This window comes from Panthera uncia (genome assembly GCF_023721935.1).
Source record: "Panthera uncia isolate 11264 chromosome B3 unlocalized genomic scaffold, Puncia_PCG_1.0 HiC_scaffold_1, whole genome shotgun sequence".
NCBI lineage: Eukaryota > Metazoa > Chordata > Mammalia > Carnivora > Felidae > Panthera > Panthera uncia.
Window position 1 is genome coordinate 77,660,310 of NW_026057582.1, and position 19,193 is coordinate 77,679,502.

A 19,193-nucleotide genomic window follows, 5' to 3' on the forward strand; every position below is an offset into this window, starting at 1 on the left:
CCGGTGTGTCCTTGTACTCTTTTCAACTGTCTCCATTTCTGGGTTTTTGTTTTATTTTCTTCCAGCTCACATTTCATCTCTTCCCGAGTTCTTCCATTTCTCTGCTTTGTAGCCTTCCCTCACAGAAATGATTACTTCATTAAGCATTTTAAAATCCACTGCCAAGTATGTATTTGATGTTTTCATCTGTTCCAGGACAACGCGTTATCTGAGGCAAACGTCTTGTCAGTATGCTTTGTGCTAGGTTCCTTTGTCTGACTCTCTCATCACTGAATAAGTGGATTTCTTGGATTAGCTATGTGCAAGAGGTTAAACTGGGGTGAGCTGGACAGTTTCCTAAAGGCTGCATTTTCACAACAGAAGGTTCTCATTTCCTCTGCTGCTGTAGAGACGAGTCTACTTTTTGGCGAACATGAAGGCTTCTTTGAACCAATCTGGGACCAGGAACACTTCTAATTCCCACATCTATTGTTGAGTAATAAGAAGGTGGCTCTTACACTTCAGAGTGTGCCACTCACCTTCAGAAAGTGCTTTCAAGACTGGTCCCCTATATTCTCTTCTTCCCACATTTTCTTTCTGTTCTTGGTCACCTGATCTATGTCATCTCCCTAACAATGGAGTTTGTCTTCTCCTTCCATTTTCCTGTTACTCTTGGATGATTTCCAAGAAAAAGTGAGAGCACTTTGATATAGCCATGTTTACAACCAAGGTCTTAATTTCATCATTAGTAATATATTTGTTATCCTTAACTTTCAGCCTTTTATTGATATAATCAAGTGTCTTCATATTTATTTGATATTACTCCATGCCACATAAAAAACTTAAAAAATATAAAAATAATTGTCAGGTCTGATGGTACTTTACAATCTTCTCTGATTCTCAAGAAAAAACACTCTCCCACACACATACAGTAAAAAGCAGTACAAATTATACCTTTGCAAAATAACAAAATAAAAAGTTCTATAATTTCTTTTTTCCTTTTTGAAGGTTTCAATTTTGATGAAATGCAATTTGTCAAAATGTTTTTTTTTTATGAAATTTATTGTCAAATTGGTTTCCATATAACACCCAGGGCTCATCCCAAAAAATGCCCTCTTCAATACCCATCACCCACCCTCCCCTCCCTCCCACCCCCCATCAACCCTCAGTTTGTTCTGTTTTTAAGAGTCTCTTATGCTTTGGCTCTCTCTCCCACTCTAACCTCTTTTTTTTTCCTTCCCCTCCCCCATGGGTTTGTTAAGTTTCTCACGATCCATATAACACTGAAAACATATGGTATCTGTCTTTCTCTGTATGGCTTATTTCACTTAGCATAACACTCTCCAGTTCCATCCACGTTGCTAAAAAGTTCTATAATTTCTATTTCTATTATAACGGTACATAAATAATGTCATTTCATTATCCTTCATTTTACCAACAAAAAGTTTCAGGATCATTTACTTCTGATTATCACCAACAAAAGTCTTTAATGTGATAGCTGAGACAGAAGTTCACAGTAAACCAACAACAATCTCAGCTAGGACTGCCAAAGAATTATTTATAGTTCCTATTATTTCATTTTCTCACATCATGAAAGGAGATAGCAAAGAGACAAAGTAGAACATAAATAACTCATAATAAATACAAATTTTTCCACTTGCCAACATGATGAATAAGAGAACATATAATATTCATAAAATTACCTTATTTGGTCTTCCAATCAATGGATTGCTTCCACATCGTCTATTGATGATGTCACGAATAAGATGCTTTTGCCCATTATATGTTGTTAGAATACTGATCTTGTCAGCAGGGTAACCAAGTAAACACATGTACATAAAAAGTGCCACTACATATTCTGCTTCTCCAAGATTCTGTAATGTAAACATAAACAGATTATGTCTTTATTTCCTTTCATTTCAGTGTTACAGAGAGAATGGCAAACTGGCACAACTGTTGATTTATTACAATTCAAGAAGTGACATTAACTTGGATAACTGAACACCTTCTGTAAAACTGAGGGATAATTCTATCCTACATTAATAATGATAAATAAAGAGTATATGGTAATTATTTCTCTTTGATATTTGGAATATATCAGTGATATATGGAATAATCATAAAATAATTTACCAACTTAACGGCTTAATATTTCTGGGACCACCACAATCATAATAAAGATCAATAATATTCTGCTACAATACACTGCAACTGTAGGTATGAATGAAATAGTAACACAAAGGAGCAAGGTAACCATCTAAGAAGCCAGCAGAAAAATCCAGTCTAATAGCAGTGGACTCTCAATTGGGGTGCAATGTTTTCTCCTTTTTCCTTATTATTTCCTTGTGTGTTTTATGTTTGGTCTCTTCTTATGGTTGCCACCTCTACCAGACCACTTTAAAGTGAGAAGAGAATGCAGCCTCAAATTGGTCAGTCTGGCTTACATTTATGCTAAGCTGAACTTGAAAGCGAGGAAGCGAACCCAAAGCTTTGTCCAGTTCAGTAGCGACTAAATCAAAAGCATTAGAAGACAGAAAAAAGTAAAATGAGAACATAAAACACAACATGAAAATCAAAAGAGAAAGACAAGAAGCTGGAAGCTGGGTTTCATGTAAAGGCAAAAGGAAAATTCTGGAAGACCTTCAGAAAAATCATTTATATTCTGATTCTGGGTTACACTCACAGCTTGAGTTACCTCTTTCATTTAACTTTTCTAGTTCTTTGGAAGACAGGAGGGAAGAGAAGCTACATGACTGTAAATCTGTTGTCTGTACTGATAGTAACTACATTTATCTAAACATCAGCTCTAACATAGGTAAAATCTTTTGATGTATATGCTGCTGGATCTTTAATATAGATTATCTGTATACACTCCTATGTTTTGTTGATCCTCTTTAAAAATAAAATGGGGGGGGGGGTGCGCCTGGGTGGCTCAGTGGGTTGAGCACCTGACTTCGGCTCACGTCATGATCTATTGGTTTAAGGGTTGGAGCCCTGGGTCAAGCTCTGTGCTGGCAGCTCAGAGCCGGGAGCCTGCTTCGGTTTCTGTGTCTCCCTCTCTCTCTCTCTGCCCCTCCCCTGCTCATGCTCTGTCTTTCTCTCAAAAATAAATAAACATTAAAAAACAATTACTATCACTTAAAAAAATAAATAAATAAAAATAAAAATAAAATGGGATCCTATACAACGTATTTTGAAACCTGACTTTTTTTCATTTAATATAGCATAAACATTTTCCCTGTCAGTAAACAAAGTTATAATCTTAGGATTCTTAATGCCTATTCATTATTTCATTATATGAAATAGGTAATAATGTAATTACTCCCCACTGATATTTAGGTTGTTTCTCTTTTCTAAAATACTATGCAGTAAAAGAAAAAAGATATGATAGATATTTTAGCATATAAGTCTTTGCAAACTTGTCCAATAATTTTTTAGGATAAATTCCTTAGAGTGAGAACGCTGCTTTTAATACATACTGACAGTTCACCAAACTGTTTTCCTACTAGCATTGCAAGAGTATAGAATTTCCGCAAACCAACTCCATGCTGAGTATTACTGGAGGTGAAAATACGGTCCGGTAACTTATAGCTGCTACGAATCTCTTTTTTTGCGTGAAACACAATATTCTTGTCCTTACTGCCTTTGTCTGTTTGGGTGTTGATTATTTTAAAAGGTGACTTATAGGAGTTCTGTATGTATGTTCAGAATTCAAATCCATAATTTGTTAAATCTTAAAAATAAATTTTATCTCCAATCAATATTTTTCTTTATGACGTCTACTTTTGGTAACGAGTTTAAGGCCTTTCTCATCCCAACGTTACGTATTCATCAGTATTTTCTTCTTTCTAGTGTGTTTATACTTTTTTTTCTTTGATGTATCTTTATCTGAAATTGAAAATTTTTGTGTTGTGTATGAGGCAGGGACCTAGTTTTCCTTTTTTCAATGGCTAGCCAAATGGTTTGGTATCACTGATTTAGGTAGTAATTCAGCTAGGCAAATGCAAAATAAACCTAAAAATTTTATGTTTTTTCTTACCTGATAAAAATAAGGATTAGGTTCAGACTCTCCCACTCCTTGAAAATCTTCTACATTGATGAGCTGGAAGTCATAAAGCAAGCCGGCATTTGCTGTACTAAACTCCGGCAAGAGCTGTACGTGGGGTAAGTTTCCCAGATTCTTGTATCGCCAGTTGTAGAGGTTACACAAGCTTCCGAAAGACAAATCCCACCCCAAACAGGAAACGTTAATAATGTAAAATCTTCTTCTAATATACATAAGGGGGTTCCTAAGGAACTGTGCTGTTCCTTTTAATTCTCATGTTAACCATTTTGCTCTCATCGTTTTAGCAATGATGCTTTTTCAACTTTGCCTCCCTGCTTCAAGCAACCAAGTCAGGTCAGACTTGGTGATACTATAGAGATGAAGCTCTATTGTGTACTCTGAGGTAAATGTTATCTTTAATCCTTAAATTAAAAAACCAGGAAAAAAAATCAGGGAAGAGCCTGTAACTTGAGGAATATTTTGAGGTAATTATGAGATGGGGCCTATATACTCAATATAAATAAGAACTGGTGTGTTTTCCTCGTTTACCTTTTGCTTTAGATTTCAAAATGATATTAACTGTATATCTTCTGGGGGCATAAAGACAGTGAAAGTGACAGAGAAAAGAAGCCCTCAGTTCACAAATCACATACATTAATCTTAGTGAACGAAGTGCAGGAAATTACTTAGTTCACATACCACGCTTTTAAAAGGCAATACAGGCACTTTCAGATTTGTAGACGCCAAGTTCCTAGACAGCTGGGAATACTAGAGTCTCTACAGAATATGCTATCAAATACTTGGATTACGGAACAGGGGTCCTTAAACAGGGAATACTTAAGGCTCCTTTACCTTGCTCTGGCTCGCCCTTGAGCATCAAGGTCCACAGTAGGAACTCCAACACGGACAAAGCGAGTGAACAGAGACTGCTCCATATTTGAATACTTCTGAAAGGCCATATTCTTAATGACTGGAGGTAACTGGTGATGATCACCAATCATAATCCAGCGTTTCAGTCGGCTAAAACCATCTTGAGGATTCTAGAAATGAAAAGTGAGGAGATAACAAAATACTCTGATTAATATATTATCCTATTAGTCTCCAATTTATCATACAAGAGTCCTATTTACAAAACAGCTTTATTAGCTTACTAATTCTCATTCACCAGCTCCACAGAGAGACATCTGGCAAATGTACAGAATGACTTGTGAGCCACAAACAGGTGCCATCACCCTCGTGGCTCACAGTGGGTGAGGGAGGGTGGAAGGATTGAGAGGGCAAGCATGAAATTAACTCTGCTTTACCAGGTAGGGCAATCCAAAGAGGTCTGGAAGACTCTGGTCAGAATTAAGCAAAGGGTACACAGAAAGAAACAGATGCCCAAACAGGGAAATGGAAGGATGTCAGAGTAGACACCTCATATCACAATTACGCTGAGAACCAGTTCTGAAAAACTCCAAAGCAGTAAAAATTATGTCTTTAATATTTCCCACAGTATTACTTACATTTCCTGCTTTATAGCTCTCCTTGTTCCTTGAAACATACCCTGACAAAATGCATTCCAAGTCCAAAATAATTTGGCTTATAAAACAACTTTTAGAACCCAATTTATCTATGAATTAAAGCAGTCTTTATTCTTAAACTGGGATTCCACATTTTGTTTTTAATTCTTCCATAGTAAAGACTATGGTACAGTAAGAAACATTCTTAAACATCATCAGTTGGCTAAAAAAATTTAGGCATAAAATAAAGAAAAGCAATGTACTCAGTGAACATCAAAAACAATTCTAGAAACAACTCTAACAAAAGAAATGAAAAAATAGCTCATCTACCCTCCAAACTGCATAACAACGTAATTTTCCTGATTAAAATTACTAAGCCTTTTCAAAACTTAAAGATAAACTATGAATTTTTAAATAGTACTCCCGGAAACAAAACAAACTACTAAATAACCACTGAACAGATTAAAGGAAGTTTACAGGCTTAAAATAGATTAGCAACCATAATGAAGTTAAAGAGAATATGTAATTATGGCAATTAGCACCCCAAAACTGTGTAGCTTTTTGACACCGCCCCCCGGAATTCTTCAAACTCTACTTTCTTTGTTTCAGACCTCAGTCTCCTCCTACCTGTAGAAGAAGAGGTATAAAAGTTTCTATCTCCAGAATCTGCGCAGCCTCTTCCATTAAAATGTTGTCATACTGAGAAAGGGAGAAAAAAGGAAATCTTGTCAAAAAGGCAGCTTGAAATCTAAACAACTACCACCATAACTGTAACAACTAGCCAAAAAAACCCCAAATAATATTAGACAAAAATAACATCATACAAATTATTCAAACATGATGCCCCTGGTTTTCTAGTTCAAGTCTTAGACCTCAGGGAAATCCTCTAAATAAACAACTACCTTGAGGAGATCTCACAGATCATTTCTTGCATTGCCCATCAACTTAAGTTATTTTCAATTCTGTTCTTTAAGTTCTACATAAGCAAGAATCAAATTATGATTATATATGAGGTCATTTCCATTGATACTCTTACCCTAGGTAGTATTTGGGAGCATTTATTTTTCCCTTATGAATTCTACCCAGCACATGATAATCCACCTCTGTTGTATCCCTGGCAATTTGTCACCAAAGCATGAATTTTATCTTCAAAACTCCCTCTCCATTTCTACCACCACGACCACTAAAATCCAAGCCACTTCTCTATTGCCAGAAATCTCTTTACTAGCCCTTCCCCTTCCTGGCTTGCCTCTCATAAACCACTGATACAACAGGCATCAGATCATGTCACCGACTGGTTCCAAATCCTTCAATGGCTTCTAATTGTCTTAGGAAAGAAATCCCTGAACATGGCCTGCACGAGATGTATTAATAAGGGCCTATATTCAATTTGGTCTCTGTCTTCCTCTCCTACCCTTCTCCTTACTAATTACACTTTAACCATGTTGACCTATTTCATTTTCTTAGAAATGGCAAAATGCTCTGACTTCAGGCCCTCTGTAATACTATTCTCTCATTTTTTTGTTTGCTTGGCTTTTTCTTATTCTTAAAGTACCAGCTTAAAACCCACTTTATCCAGGTCTTCTCTCACCTCCAAATCTAAAACTGATTTCACAGAACTCTGTCCATTTGTCTCACAGCACATCACGATTTGTAATTCTATCTGTATATTTACTTGTTTGGTATCTGTATCCTTCCACTAGCCCAGTTTCTGGTAACGCCAAGTACTGCACACTTATAAAATAATGAAAAATCAAGTCTTTCTCCAACATAAGGAATTTTCCTTCTTTCTTTCATGATTACTTACATCTGCCCAATTATCTGCTAGATCTATTCTCGACATGCTTTCCTTCCCCTCCACTTCTAATTCTGATTGTTAGTGTGACATCCCCTTCCTTGTCTTATTGGTAAAATACCTTCTTTGAGAATCTCACTAAATACAAATTAGAGTTCCTTTTTTTGTGTGTTTTTAAAGTTTTCTCCTCTTAGTCTGTTTTCTAGAGAGGCAGAAGGTAGGAACATATATTTACTCTTAATGATTAACTAACCCTCTGCTTTTAAATGGATTGTATTGTTTATATATACAGTACTAATTAATTTCTGTGCTATTAATTTTTACCAAACTCTGCTTGTACCTATTTGTTTGTCCAAGATAAGTAGCTAAGATGAATTTCCATTGGATATCCAATGATGAAAGTTAAGGTTCAATTATATACAGTTTTCTACTGAAAATGACTAAAGGGTTAGGCATGTAGATGGGTGTCTTCTCTAGCTCTATCTGATGCTGAATTTCCCTATTACAAGGATTAATTAGGTCATCCCTGTAGGAGCTTAGGAGGAGTTCTAAGAGCCACATTTTCTCACAAGTCTCTGCATGGACTCTCAGGATAATAGACATGATATGAAAAAGAGTGGGAGCAGCTCAAAGATGTTTTAAAGAGCCTGCTTTCTGAAAAATAACTGAAAATCTAATGCAATTTAACTTACCAAAAACATATCTATAGATTATACTTTGTAAAAGACGATTTTAATCACCAAGCAAGATTATGACATAACCGTATTGGGCATATTAAGGCAGGAAGAGAGTATATGACTGTGCATGCATGTCCCCGTGGGGACAGCACAAGGTCAAATGACAAAGTCTAAAAGGGAAAGAAGAAAGGAAATACTAAAAGAGTTGAAAGAATGGTTGATTATCAGGGGAGTAAGGGACTGACCTTTCTTAATGTTAAGTAGCTCTGTAAGGTTTTTAAATGTTTAAACCACATGCAGGTGTTTAAGTTTGATAAAAATAAAACTTCAAAATTGAAAATATAAAAAAATGTAAGGAATACTATTAGCACTCATGCTAACTACATACGAATAGCACAATTAAATAAATGATTAATGAAAATTTGATAAGCTACAAGTAATGCTTTTTAGAACGTGCATATGAAAAGCTGCATGACACCATAAAATGTTATTTATGATTTTGCACCATTTCCCTTGTTATTAAACTGATAGTATTTAATATCAAATAAAGCATATTTTATTTATTTTAACAATTATTTATTTATTTTGAGAGAGAGAGGGAGCGTGCAGGAGGGGCAGAGACAGAGGGAGAGTGTTCTCAAGAAAGTTCTGCCCTGTCAGCGCACAGCCCATGCCGGGCTTGAACCCACGGACCGTGAGATCATGCAAGAGTCGGACACTCAACAAACAGCCACCCAGGCACCCCAAGTATATAATGTCAGTCCCAGAAACAAAATATTTAGGTGAAAAATTCTCACTAATAATTTGCAAAAGGGTAAATTCACACCACTCGTGTAAGTTCACAGTACCTTTTCATAATTTATCGTACTTGTGTTACCTTGCAGCTGAGGAACCTTTTCATCCAAGATAGCAACTCTTCTATCACCTTGAATTTTTTTAGCACTTACCTTCCAGTGAGCTCACAACATTTAAAATTTCTCAGTTACTTTCATTAACAACAAATGCCTTGCTAACCTTGAATTCAAACCAGTACACAAACCCTAATTTTAAACAACAGATAAACCAGTTTCAGAGAAGTGAAATGATTTGCATTAAAATCAGAGTTTAGGCCTGTATCACTAGCAAAGTCACAAAGAGCCTGCAGATTCAAATTTACTGCTCATTTATTACATTCTACTTTAAATGAGTCATAGGCTATCAGGCTATGGTGCCCATTAACTCTGTCTTTTATCATATGATGAAATCATTTTAATAGCTCATCCTACAATCTAAATGAGGATCCCATATCCTTATATGGAAAGCTTTTCGTCTACTGAATGAACAAATAACTGGGAGTGAATGTGTACTCAAAACATGAATAATGCAAGCATATAAATGTCTAATAGGTGAAAAACATTGTCAAATGTTATTTTTATAGGTTTTAGTTCTGTTTGGAGATTTTTTAACATAGTGAAAACAGATGAATTTACCTTAACAGACATTAGAATTTAGTTAGACGATCATGGTCATAATGTTATTTAGTGGCCATAGGTCCAATAAGTAGACTTAGAAAAATTAGATTTAGAGTACACTAATCATGTAAACATCCGAGGTTATCATCATTTTCAGAAGAGACGTTTTTAAGTAATTTTGAGTGTGAACTTCAGTCAGAGGTAAGCAATCTCCAAGGAAAATGGCGTAGGTAAAAGAAAGGAAAGGGGAAAAAGGAAAAGAAAGGAGAGGAAAGAAAACACTAACAACTGAACAGATGATGAACTAAGGAACTAAGTCTCTACCTTGAAACCTAGCTTGACTAAATCATGTCGTTTTAAGGCAGCATGAGTACAGGTCATAGCAATGATTTTGGCTTCTTTCACCAAAAGGTATTTAGATCTGTCCAGTCCACTTCGAAGCAGTTCAGAAGCTCTGAATTCCTATGGGAGTGGGAGTCAGTGAGAGACTATGTTAGGAAGATAAACATTTTATGCATACATTCCTACAATCCAGTTTATCAGAATTAATTCTTGATGAGCTAATATAAATAAATCACAAACTAAGCCTAATGAATCATAATTTTATTCATTATTAGATACTAATTGTGTTCAAATAATAACTGATATTCAAGCTATAATTTAGGCTGTTTTTGTATAATGTAAAATATTTACTGTATCAATAAGATTACTGAATAAAACATCTATCTCATTATTTATTTTACTCAAGGTCCCTCCATGAAAACTATTTCAAGTATTCATAACAAAGGGAATTGAACGCAGGGGTCTGGTTTCACAGGTGAGAGAAGCCAGTCAGGGAATGGTTGAAGTAACCCAGAGATTAGCAATAGTACGAACCATTGTAGAATCTGACCATTCCTAGGCTAGGATAGACAAGGGAAGGAGGCAGTGTTGTCAGAGCCCAGGGACTGGGGTACCAGAACAATCATAGTGAGCCAGGCCAACTGAAACTGGAGCCATGGAAGAGATGAAATCCAAGGCAGCTGGTGGAGAAATATCCTAGCTTCTCTTTTTCTGCCACATTTTTATTGGCTGAACCGAGCCAGAAGTCAGCTGATAAGGGAGGGCAGGATCAGCCCCACCTCTGACCATGGCAGAGGATCCCCCACAGAGCAGAGTAGAGGATGGACAGCAGATGCTGAGTGAGGAGCAAACAAGCTCAAGCAGAGTACCTAATACAAAGTTTTTAAAATCTGAACATTATGTCATACTTACTTCCGACATTTTGAACATGTTTGTTTTTTAAATAATTAAAACGATACAGGTACAGGAGAGGTATGCTATTTAAATCTCTCCCACCCTCTCCCAAGACACCTACTATTATGAATTAAGTATATTTTTTCCTTTTACTTTCTGTTTATGTAATCATAAGCATACTCTAATATTGTTTCATAGGTTCTTAAAATTTATTATTATACTGTATATTTATTATTTTGTACCTCCTGTCCATCCACCCATCCATCGACCTACTCATACATATTTACTAAACATATACTATGTGCCAGATACTCTTCTAGGAAGAAGAGTATTTGTATCTAAAAGGTACAAATAAAACAAAGCCACTGCTCCTTTACCTGGAATAATCCTGAATCATCCTACTGAGGAATGTGAGCTTGAATGTGATCCCTTTATGCTATAGTCTTCAAATGATGTTTTCCATAGGGAATGAGAAAAGTAGGAAGCACAAGGGGGCTGGTATAGGTGCCTGGATTCCAGACATATTTTTCTCTTATTTTACCTTAATACTCAACATAAATCAACCTGGCTAACAAAGCAACCTCACTTTTTGCCACTGGTCAGAAGGCATAAAGAACATGCCTTTTGGCCATGTGGCAGTCTCAGATTCTAATTCAAAGAAACACTATTGAATCTCCTGAGGGAAGCATTCCTTTCTTAAATTAGAAGACTTTTACACGAGAAAAGTAAAAATAATGGGGATTCAATTCATATCTTAATTTTTACTCACTTCTTGAACTAAAACTATAAATGTTTTCTTTTTCTTTTTTGTTAAGGGAAAATTTATTTTGAGAGAGAGAGAGAGAGAGAGAGAGAGAGAGCAAGCTCACGAGCAGGGGAGGGGCAGAGAGGGAGGAAAAGGGAGAATCCCAAGCAGGCTCTGTGCTGTCAGCACAGAGCCCGATGCGGGGCTTCATCCCACAAACCATAAGATCATGACCTGAGCTGAAATCAAGAGTCAGAAACTTAACTGACTGAGCCACCCAGGCACCCCTATGAATGTTTTCAATAATCTCACTTAAAAGTAACAATCTGGTTTGTAACATGTGAATATTCCACATTTACTTCATTAAAAACAAAACCCGAAACCCAACTAAACTCAAAACCTTAAAAGGAAAGTTAAAAAAAAACTTGAGAATCCTTACCTCAAGCTGAGTAAAGATTTTCTTAATGTGCCTGAAACATCCTTCAGCAATTTCCATGTCTTCTTCATAAGATCGGCCTTTAAAAATGGGTTGAGGGGCATTTGCAAAGTATTCATGAAAAGGGAAGAAAGTGGAGACTTCCGTGACATCTGGCAGTGTATTACCTTTATTTTTCACTTTGCTGATATATTCTTCCCAACGAGACATGACCTATAAAAAAAAGGGACTTGACTTCAAATTTCTCAGCTAGTTATTATACTTTAAATGATAAAATAAAAGAGATATCTAATAAAAATAAAGACTTACTAAGGGAAAGAAAAAAAAAAAGCAGTCCTTGACCCAACAGGACTATTTCTTATCTGAGTCACTGACAGACTGCCCTTCTTTTATAAAAGTGACCTTTAAGAAAAAGGTTCTTTAATAAAAATGTAAAAGCTAGAAAGAACCTCAGGGTCATCTCATGGGACTTTTTGATCTTAGACATTTCAGACTCTCCATGGATGCTCAAAACAGTATTACTGACGCTTAAAAAACAAAACAAAACAACTCCTAAACAAAGAAATTTTTTATTTTTTCATCTCAGTTTCTCTCCATATATGGGAAGTCCCACTTTAGCACCATTTAAGTAAATTTGGCATTTCCAACCCTTCTCCCAGACCCTAATAATTTTTCCAATCCTCTTTTGTACATTTACAATGAACTTCTGTTAAACTGAGTATGTATCTGAAAACTCATTTTATGACTTTGTGATAGAGCTCGATTATATCCTGGTATGTTGTACTATGCCGCTACCATGCAGTTCCCGCTCTATCTCAATTTTGGTAATTCTCCTAGCCTTTTACGTTTATAACTTCAGGGTTTCTCCAAGTGTGGTTCTTAGGCAGAACATCTGAGAGGCAAAACAAAGATGTAGATGCCACCTCTTACTGAGAGAGAATCTCTGGAGACAAACTTCCCAATCCTCCCATCCACCTCCCCTCCTGCAATACACTTTGTTCTCTGCATTTAAGAGTCTCTTATGGTTTGCCCTCCTCTGTTTTTATCTTAAAATAACTTTCCCACTGTGATTCTTACGTGTTGAAAATTGTTAATCTATACTGTTAATTTTTAAAAAAATTTACAATTGTTAATCTGTACTGTTAATTTTTCCCAAGTCGATTACTTAAGCCTCCACAAATGTATAGATTATTTCTCCTACTTTTAAAGGTAGTTTTCACTGAGAGCCCAATGATTTTTATTTTGTGCCAAATATACATTTAGGCATGATCTTTATTCCACTATTCAAAGTTCTAAACTGCCTGAGTCTAATGCAGACAGACTACTTTGCAAGATGATGTATATCTTCTCTGTGTCACAAGGAACCATGAAATCTGATCATTTTAAATGGACTGAACTGGTTAGGGTGTCTACTTATGATGAACATACACCCATTCTTTCAAATACATTTTAAAATTTCAATGTTACAGTTGAGACTTAAAATATATGAGTAACATGAATACAAAAAGAACAAATAATGTTATACAAAATTCTCCATTATATGATTATGCCTTACTCTGCTTAAAATTATTAGCAAACCAACTGATTATTAAGGTTTATTTCTGTTCATTTTTTATTTAGCTTTCTATTTCTCAATGGTTCTCACACCCCAAAAAATTAACCCTAAGCAAAAAAAAAAAAAAAAAAAAAGCACACCTTTACACTGAAGTCAAAAGAATTTTTAACTTAAACCCCTACTTTTGAAACTGGCTGTAAAATATATTTCTGTAAATTTGAAAGGAGAATGTGTTTTTCTTCATTAGTTGATTAACGTGAAGAGTAAAAGTAGGTTACAGAACTGTACTTTGTTACCACTGGGTAGTTAGCATATTTAGTTGTCTTTCCACAGTAAAGAAAACAAGAGAGACTAGAAAATTTGTCAATAGCAAGAAAGAAAAAAGTAAAAAAATTAAAAAGTAGCAACACTGGCCTTTCAGTGAATGCGTCATCAAACAGTCATTTAGTCAAGAAAATCGAAGTTAACAGGAAATACAAACACTTAATATTCACAAATATAGCTTTGACAACAGCATAAATTTTAATCTACTCAACAAAAAAGCTTTCAGGAAGGACCTCAAGAACCTATCCCAGTTTCCAAATGAAGACCATATGATTTAAAAACTCTTAATCTCCTACCTGATATAAGAAGAAATAGCCTGCAGTTTCACAAGTATATGAAGCATCTCCTGGAACCCCTAGACTCTTTTGCAAGCGTTTGACTTCTTCTAAAAGTTCTATTCTTCGAGCCAGGACATAATTAACTCTTCCATACCTAGAAATTTCAATTAAGTAAAAAGCAAAATTATATAAAGAAGAGACTTTCAAGGAGACTGTCAGAAAAATATTTAAGAAAATCATAGTAAAAACCATAAATGGCCAAATAGAAAAAAAAAAACTGTAGAAAACACTGTTTTTATTTAATAAAAGTGGTAGTTCTTGGATCAGTGCTGATCTGCAAACATGTTAGTGCTCTGTGAGGAAGGAAAATCAACTACATCACTAAATGCACCACTTAATACACCATTCTTTTTTGCTCCCCTCACCTCCATAACAAGACCTTCACAAAGAAGTACAGTGTATTCTGGTGTTAGTTCATCTTATCACAGACCAAGAATACATAGTTTATGGAATGGCTGCTTTGAATAGCACTGTTTTACACTATCATAGAGATAGATTAGTTCTAAAAGCTTTGATAAATAATTTTAAAATGTATTTGAGGGCGCCTGGGTGGCTCGGTCAGTTAAGTGTCTGACTTCGGCTCAGGTCATGATCCCACAGTTCATGGATTCGAGCCCTGCATCGGGCTCTGTGCTGACAGCTCAGAGCCCGGAGCCTGCCTCGGATTCTGCGTCTCCCTCTCTCTCTGCTCCTCCTCCGTTAGCGAGCATTCTCTCTCTCTCTCTCTCAAAAATAAAGAAACATTAAAAAAAATTTTTTTTAAATAATAAAATAAAATGTATGTGAGTGGGGCGCCTCGGTGGCTCAGTCGGTTGTGTGTTTGACTCTTGATTTTGGCTCAGGTCATGACCTCATGGTTCGTGAGATGGAGCCCTGAGTTGGGCTCTGTGCTGACAGCTCAGAGCCTGCTTGGGATTCTCTCTCTGCCCCTCCTCAACTCATGCCCCTCTCTCAAAATAAATAAATAAAAACTTAAAAACAAAAAACAAACAAACCCAAAACTATGTTTGATCATTCTTTGTTGTCCCAGCATGTACCATTGCACCTGAATCTACTATGTTCATAAATATTTGCTAAATGAGTAAGAAAACTGAAATTTGAAAAGTACCTGGCCCAGAGGTATGTAGTTAAGGAAAAAAAGCAGTGTATCAGAACTGGATCCCAAAACCTGTACATACTCTTTCCACAATAACAAAGTGCCTTCTATAGCCTTTTAACATTATTAACAACAACAACAACAAAAAAAATTAACATAGTGTAAACACTGCTGTTCTCATTTTTAAAGACTGGTCAAAGGAAGAAGTCATGTTCCTGAATGCTCCACAGCTGAAATTCACCTGAGGAAGCAAGAATGATTGAGAATAAAAGGGCTATAAGACACAGTCTATGTTTAAAGAATTTCCCAACTCAGAAGGATATAAACATCACAGCAGGTAACTTTTTTCAGAAAGTTTGCTTATCTAGACCTTAAAGCATTTTCTATAATAAACACTTTAGGAATGAGGAAAAAATTGAAGATGCTTATAAAGGAGTCTGTAATAAAATGCCAAAGTTCTTGTGATATAGGGTTAAATGTAAAATAGACAATGGAATTCTATGTACTACTACTTATTCTATTATTCCATAAATCTAAAACTATACTAAAAAAAAAGTCTTAATTTAAAGAAGCAATGTATACAATTGTCAATAATAGCATGATCACAGCTGATTATTAAAAGGGTGAATACCAAAGAGTTGTTTTGGAGTAGTGGAATTATGTATGACCACTCCTCCTCTATCCCACAAGGTTTGAAAATTTTTCTTTAGGCAAAATGATATTACTTTTACTATGAAATGATACTGTTTTTCCTTTTAGTTATGAAAAAGGGAGAGAAATGAAAGAACATGCCCAATGCAGCAAGCACATACCTACTAATAGAGCCAGGGCTTGGCTTGTGCATCAGAAAGCAAAAACTATTATTTTCTTCGGAAAGTTGGTATTACCTGAAATCCTTTTTTAAGTTTTACTTCGGTTCTGTTCTAATATTCTTTAAAAAACTATAGACCCTACTGCAGTGTAATTATAATACCACCTTTATGTTCACTGAATGCTGGATTATTACATTTTACAGTCTAGCCCACTTCTGTAAGTTTAATATGAGGAAATATCCATGGCAAGAATTCAGAGAAGTAACTTTGGCTAATCCAAAATTAAGAATCTAGAGCCCCAAATATAACTTAGTGTGTGTTATTCTTTGCCCTATGACTTTTTAGAAGCTAACAAATGTTTGGTGAGCTCTGTAATACAAGAACTCAAAATAGATGCAACATAATAATTTAACACTCCTTTAGCTCTTTTGATGTCTATGATCAATTTAGTCAAAGGTCATGTTCAATAGCCAAAGGCTGTATTAAATATGTGCAGCTGTTTGTTATGACTATTGTCTGAAATCATGCTTTAAAAATGCATTTCAATATAAATGAAATGAGCTATTATAAACAAACTTTGAAGGGGAAATCTAAAATACTAACAGTAGGAGAAATTTCGATTTGTAAAATTTTAGTTACTTTGTAATATGTAATGTTAAACATAAAGTCCAGCTAAATGGCAATTAAGTACCTGTGATAATACTTAAAATCTCAAAGCTTATACTATCATTAATCTCTAATTGTGTTTCATTAAAGAACCAACTTCTTAATTGGTGCCTAAAATATATGCAAATTAAGTGTCTGAATGAAATGTGAAAAGGAATCACGGAAACTTGTACAGTTTGAGTTGGCAACATTAAAAATGACCTCAATAAATAGAGAACAAATGGCAATCTGCAATTTTAAAAAGATGAATAAGATAAGTCTCTTTACTGAAATAACTGTACTCTTCAGGGAAAAAATGGCATAAACAAACAGAACTGGAGCTGAAGGAGATGATGATGTTTAGGTCAACTATAAGTAGTTATGCTAGAATCTTTCAGAATTAAGTTTGATTATTCATGGCTCTTGTCCCCTCGCGTTTCTTCAATAAAGAAGAGGAAGGGAAGGTTAAAAATTGTTTTGTGTACCATTTCAAAACTCATCCCCGTCTGCTCACCTGCTGAAATCTTTCTCTGTCTCCAGCTCTTCTTCTCCATGACCGAGACGCAGCAGGTGGCGCTCATCAATGTCTAGAGCCATGATCTTCTCAAACAACTGGTTCAAGGCCTGGAGAATAAAACAAAAAGGGTGACAGTGAATTTTAATGAACTGTCAGCCTCTTTTAAAAGTAACAAAAACCAGGGGTGCCTGGGTGGCTCAGTCGGTTGAGCGTCCGACTTTGGCTCAGGCCACGATCTCACAGCTCGTGCGTTCGAGTCCCGCGTCAGGCTCTGTGCTGACAGCTCAGAGCCTGGAGCCTGCTTCAGATTCTGTGCCTCCCTCTCTCTCTGCCCCAACCAACTCACATTCTGTCTCTGTCTCTCTCAAAAATAAATAAACATTAAAAAAAATTATAAAAGTAACAAAAACCAACATTTAGAAGGACAGAAAAGAATGAACACTGCCTAGTCAGATAAGAATCAAATTCAAAACACAGAAGAAAACAAGTATTACACTAGGTTACTTACAATGTAAACAAAATAGCATTTTTCTTGATTTCTGATATTGCTGCCTACACATACTTGGCCAAATGAATGACTGAAAACCATCTAACCACTAAATCTCTGCTTCCACTAATTTATGAAAGAAAGAAAAACTATGGATCAGTTTCTATTCTCCCCAAATAGTAACAATTACTGAAATAATTAATAAACACACCAAGATTTCACTCCACAGAATATCCATGGGTTGTAGAAAACTGACACATTTTTGCAGCTGGAAAAGGACTCTCAGGCAGTGAGTGTGTAGAGAGAATATGTCAAGAAGACCACATAAGGGGAAGGTAAATTGCATCATTCAAATCTTAGGCCAAAGGTCTGAAGTTCTCTATACAACAATGAACAGAGCACTCATTAACTGCAAACTATGCTGATGGAGGCCATCTAGAAGCACTCCTTTCTACCTATAAAATAGTCGTGTTTAGGGCTCCCTCGAATCTTAGTATCAATTACCTGAACATCTACAGTTACAGCGTTTTGTAGACAGGCAAAAGTTTCATAGTATGGAAAGATACATTAAGAAAGACATCATTTAAAACTCAGCCAAATGTCTCTTTTAATTTACCATCACTCTAACCCTACCCATAAGCCAACATCCAGTCTCATAATGTAAATACAGATATCTTTTGCTATCAAAACTCTAACAATTAGAGCTCAGATTGAAGAAATGAACATAAATTTTCAGAAAAAAATTCCCCAATATTCAAACTCTTGATGCTCTCCATCCAAAACCTGAGATCCAATGAATCAGACCACATAGCATTCATCACTGACTAGCCAAACTCAGAAACCACAAAGATTTAGAGAACAAAAAATACTATCACACTGCACTCAAAAAACCCTGCAAGATCTCATTATGAATTAAAGTAATACTGAAGAACTGCTTGCATTAAGTATGCAGATGAAGATCTGACAAATGAAAAGCAACAAATCAACAACTGATATCAAGGATGATATGATTATCAAAGATCATTAGCAAACAACGAAGTCTTTGGCTACCTCTATAAAACAACCTCTATAATTGTAATATACAAGTCAATCATGAGTAGAAGAGTCTACAGAAAGTCATTATCAGGTTATGACAAAACTTACTAAAAATACTGTTAAAACAACAACACATGAATTATTCTTTATTCATTCTGAGTCTGGAAAGAGGTAAGATTATTACAGACTAAATTTCATTAAATAGAAGAAAAACGGCATAATTTGTAATTACATAATTTGTTTCTTTTATTAAGCTTCAGTCAGCTTTCTCCCCTGCACAATTTTAGTATACTGTACAATAATGTCACCATTACTTACAAACTTCAAAGATATAAAAACAAGTGAATGAATTGGATAGCATTAATTTTAAAAACCTATAGACTAAAAGTTGACAAATAATAGAGTAAGTGACATTTAGCATTCTAAAAATCCAGTGCTTCTTTGTAGACCAACTCTTAAAGAAGTGGTCAACTGAAATCACCCTTTAGAGAACCATAAGTACCTTTAGAGGTTAGACTA

The 19,193-nt window shown here is 35.5% G+C and overlaps 1 protein-coding gene across 2 annotated transcripts in view; it reads right to left on the reverse strand.

Moving 5' to 3' along the window:
* Positions 1 to 19,193, reverse strand: part of AQR (aquarius intron-binding spliceosomal factor) — a 98,718-nt gene that overhangs the window by 17,551 nt on the left and 61,974 nt on the right. For both annotated transcript variants that reach the window (XM_049613287.1, XM_049613288.1), the window contains exons 24-31: positions 17,150 to 17,259; positions 14,041 to 14,176; positions 11,869 to 12,078; positions 9,773 to 9,910; positions 6,153 to 6,224; positions 4,876 to 5,063; positions 4,018 to 4,189; positions 1,683 to 1,853 (exon numbers count right to left, since the gene is read on the reverse strand). In XM_049613287.1, coding sequence (XP_049469244.1) covers positions 1,683 to 1,853; positions 4,018 to 4,189; positions 4,876 to 5,063; positions 6,153 to 6,224; positions 9,773 to 9,910; positions 11,869 to 12,078; positions 14,041 to 14,176; positions 17,150 to 17,259 — 1,197 coding nt within the window. The remainder of the gene's footprint in view (positions 1 to 1,682; positions 1,854 to 4,017; positions 4,190 to 4,875; positions 5,064 to 6,152; positions 6,225 to 9,772; positions 9,911 to 11,868; positions 12,079 to 14,040; positions 14,177 to 17,149; positions 17,260 to 19,193) is intronic.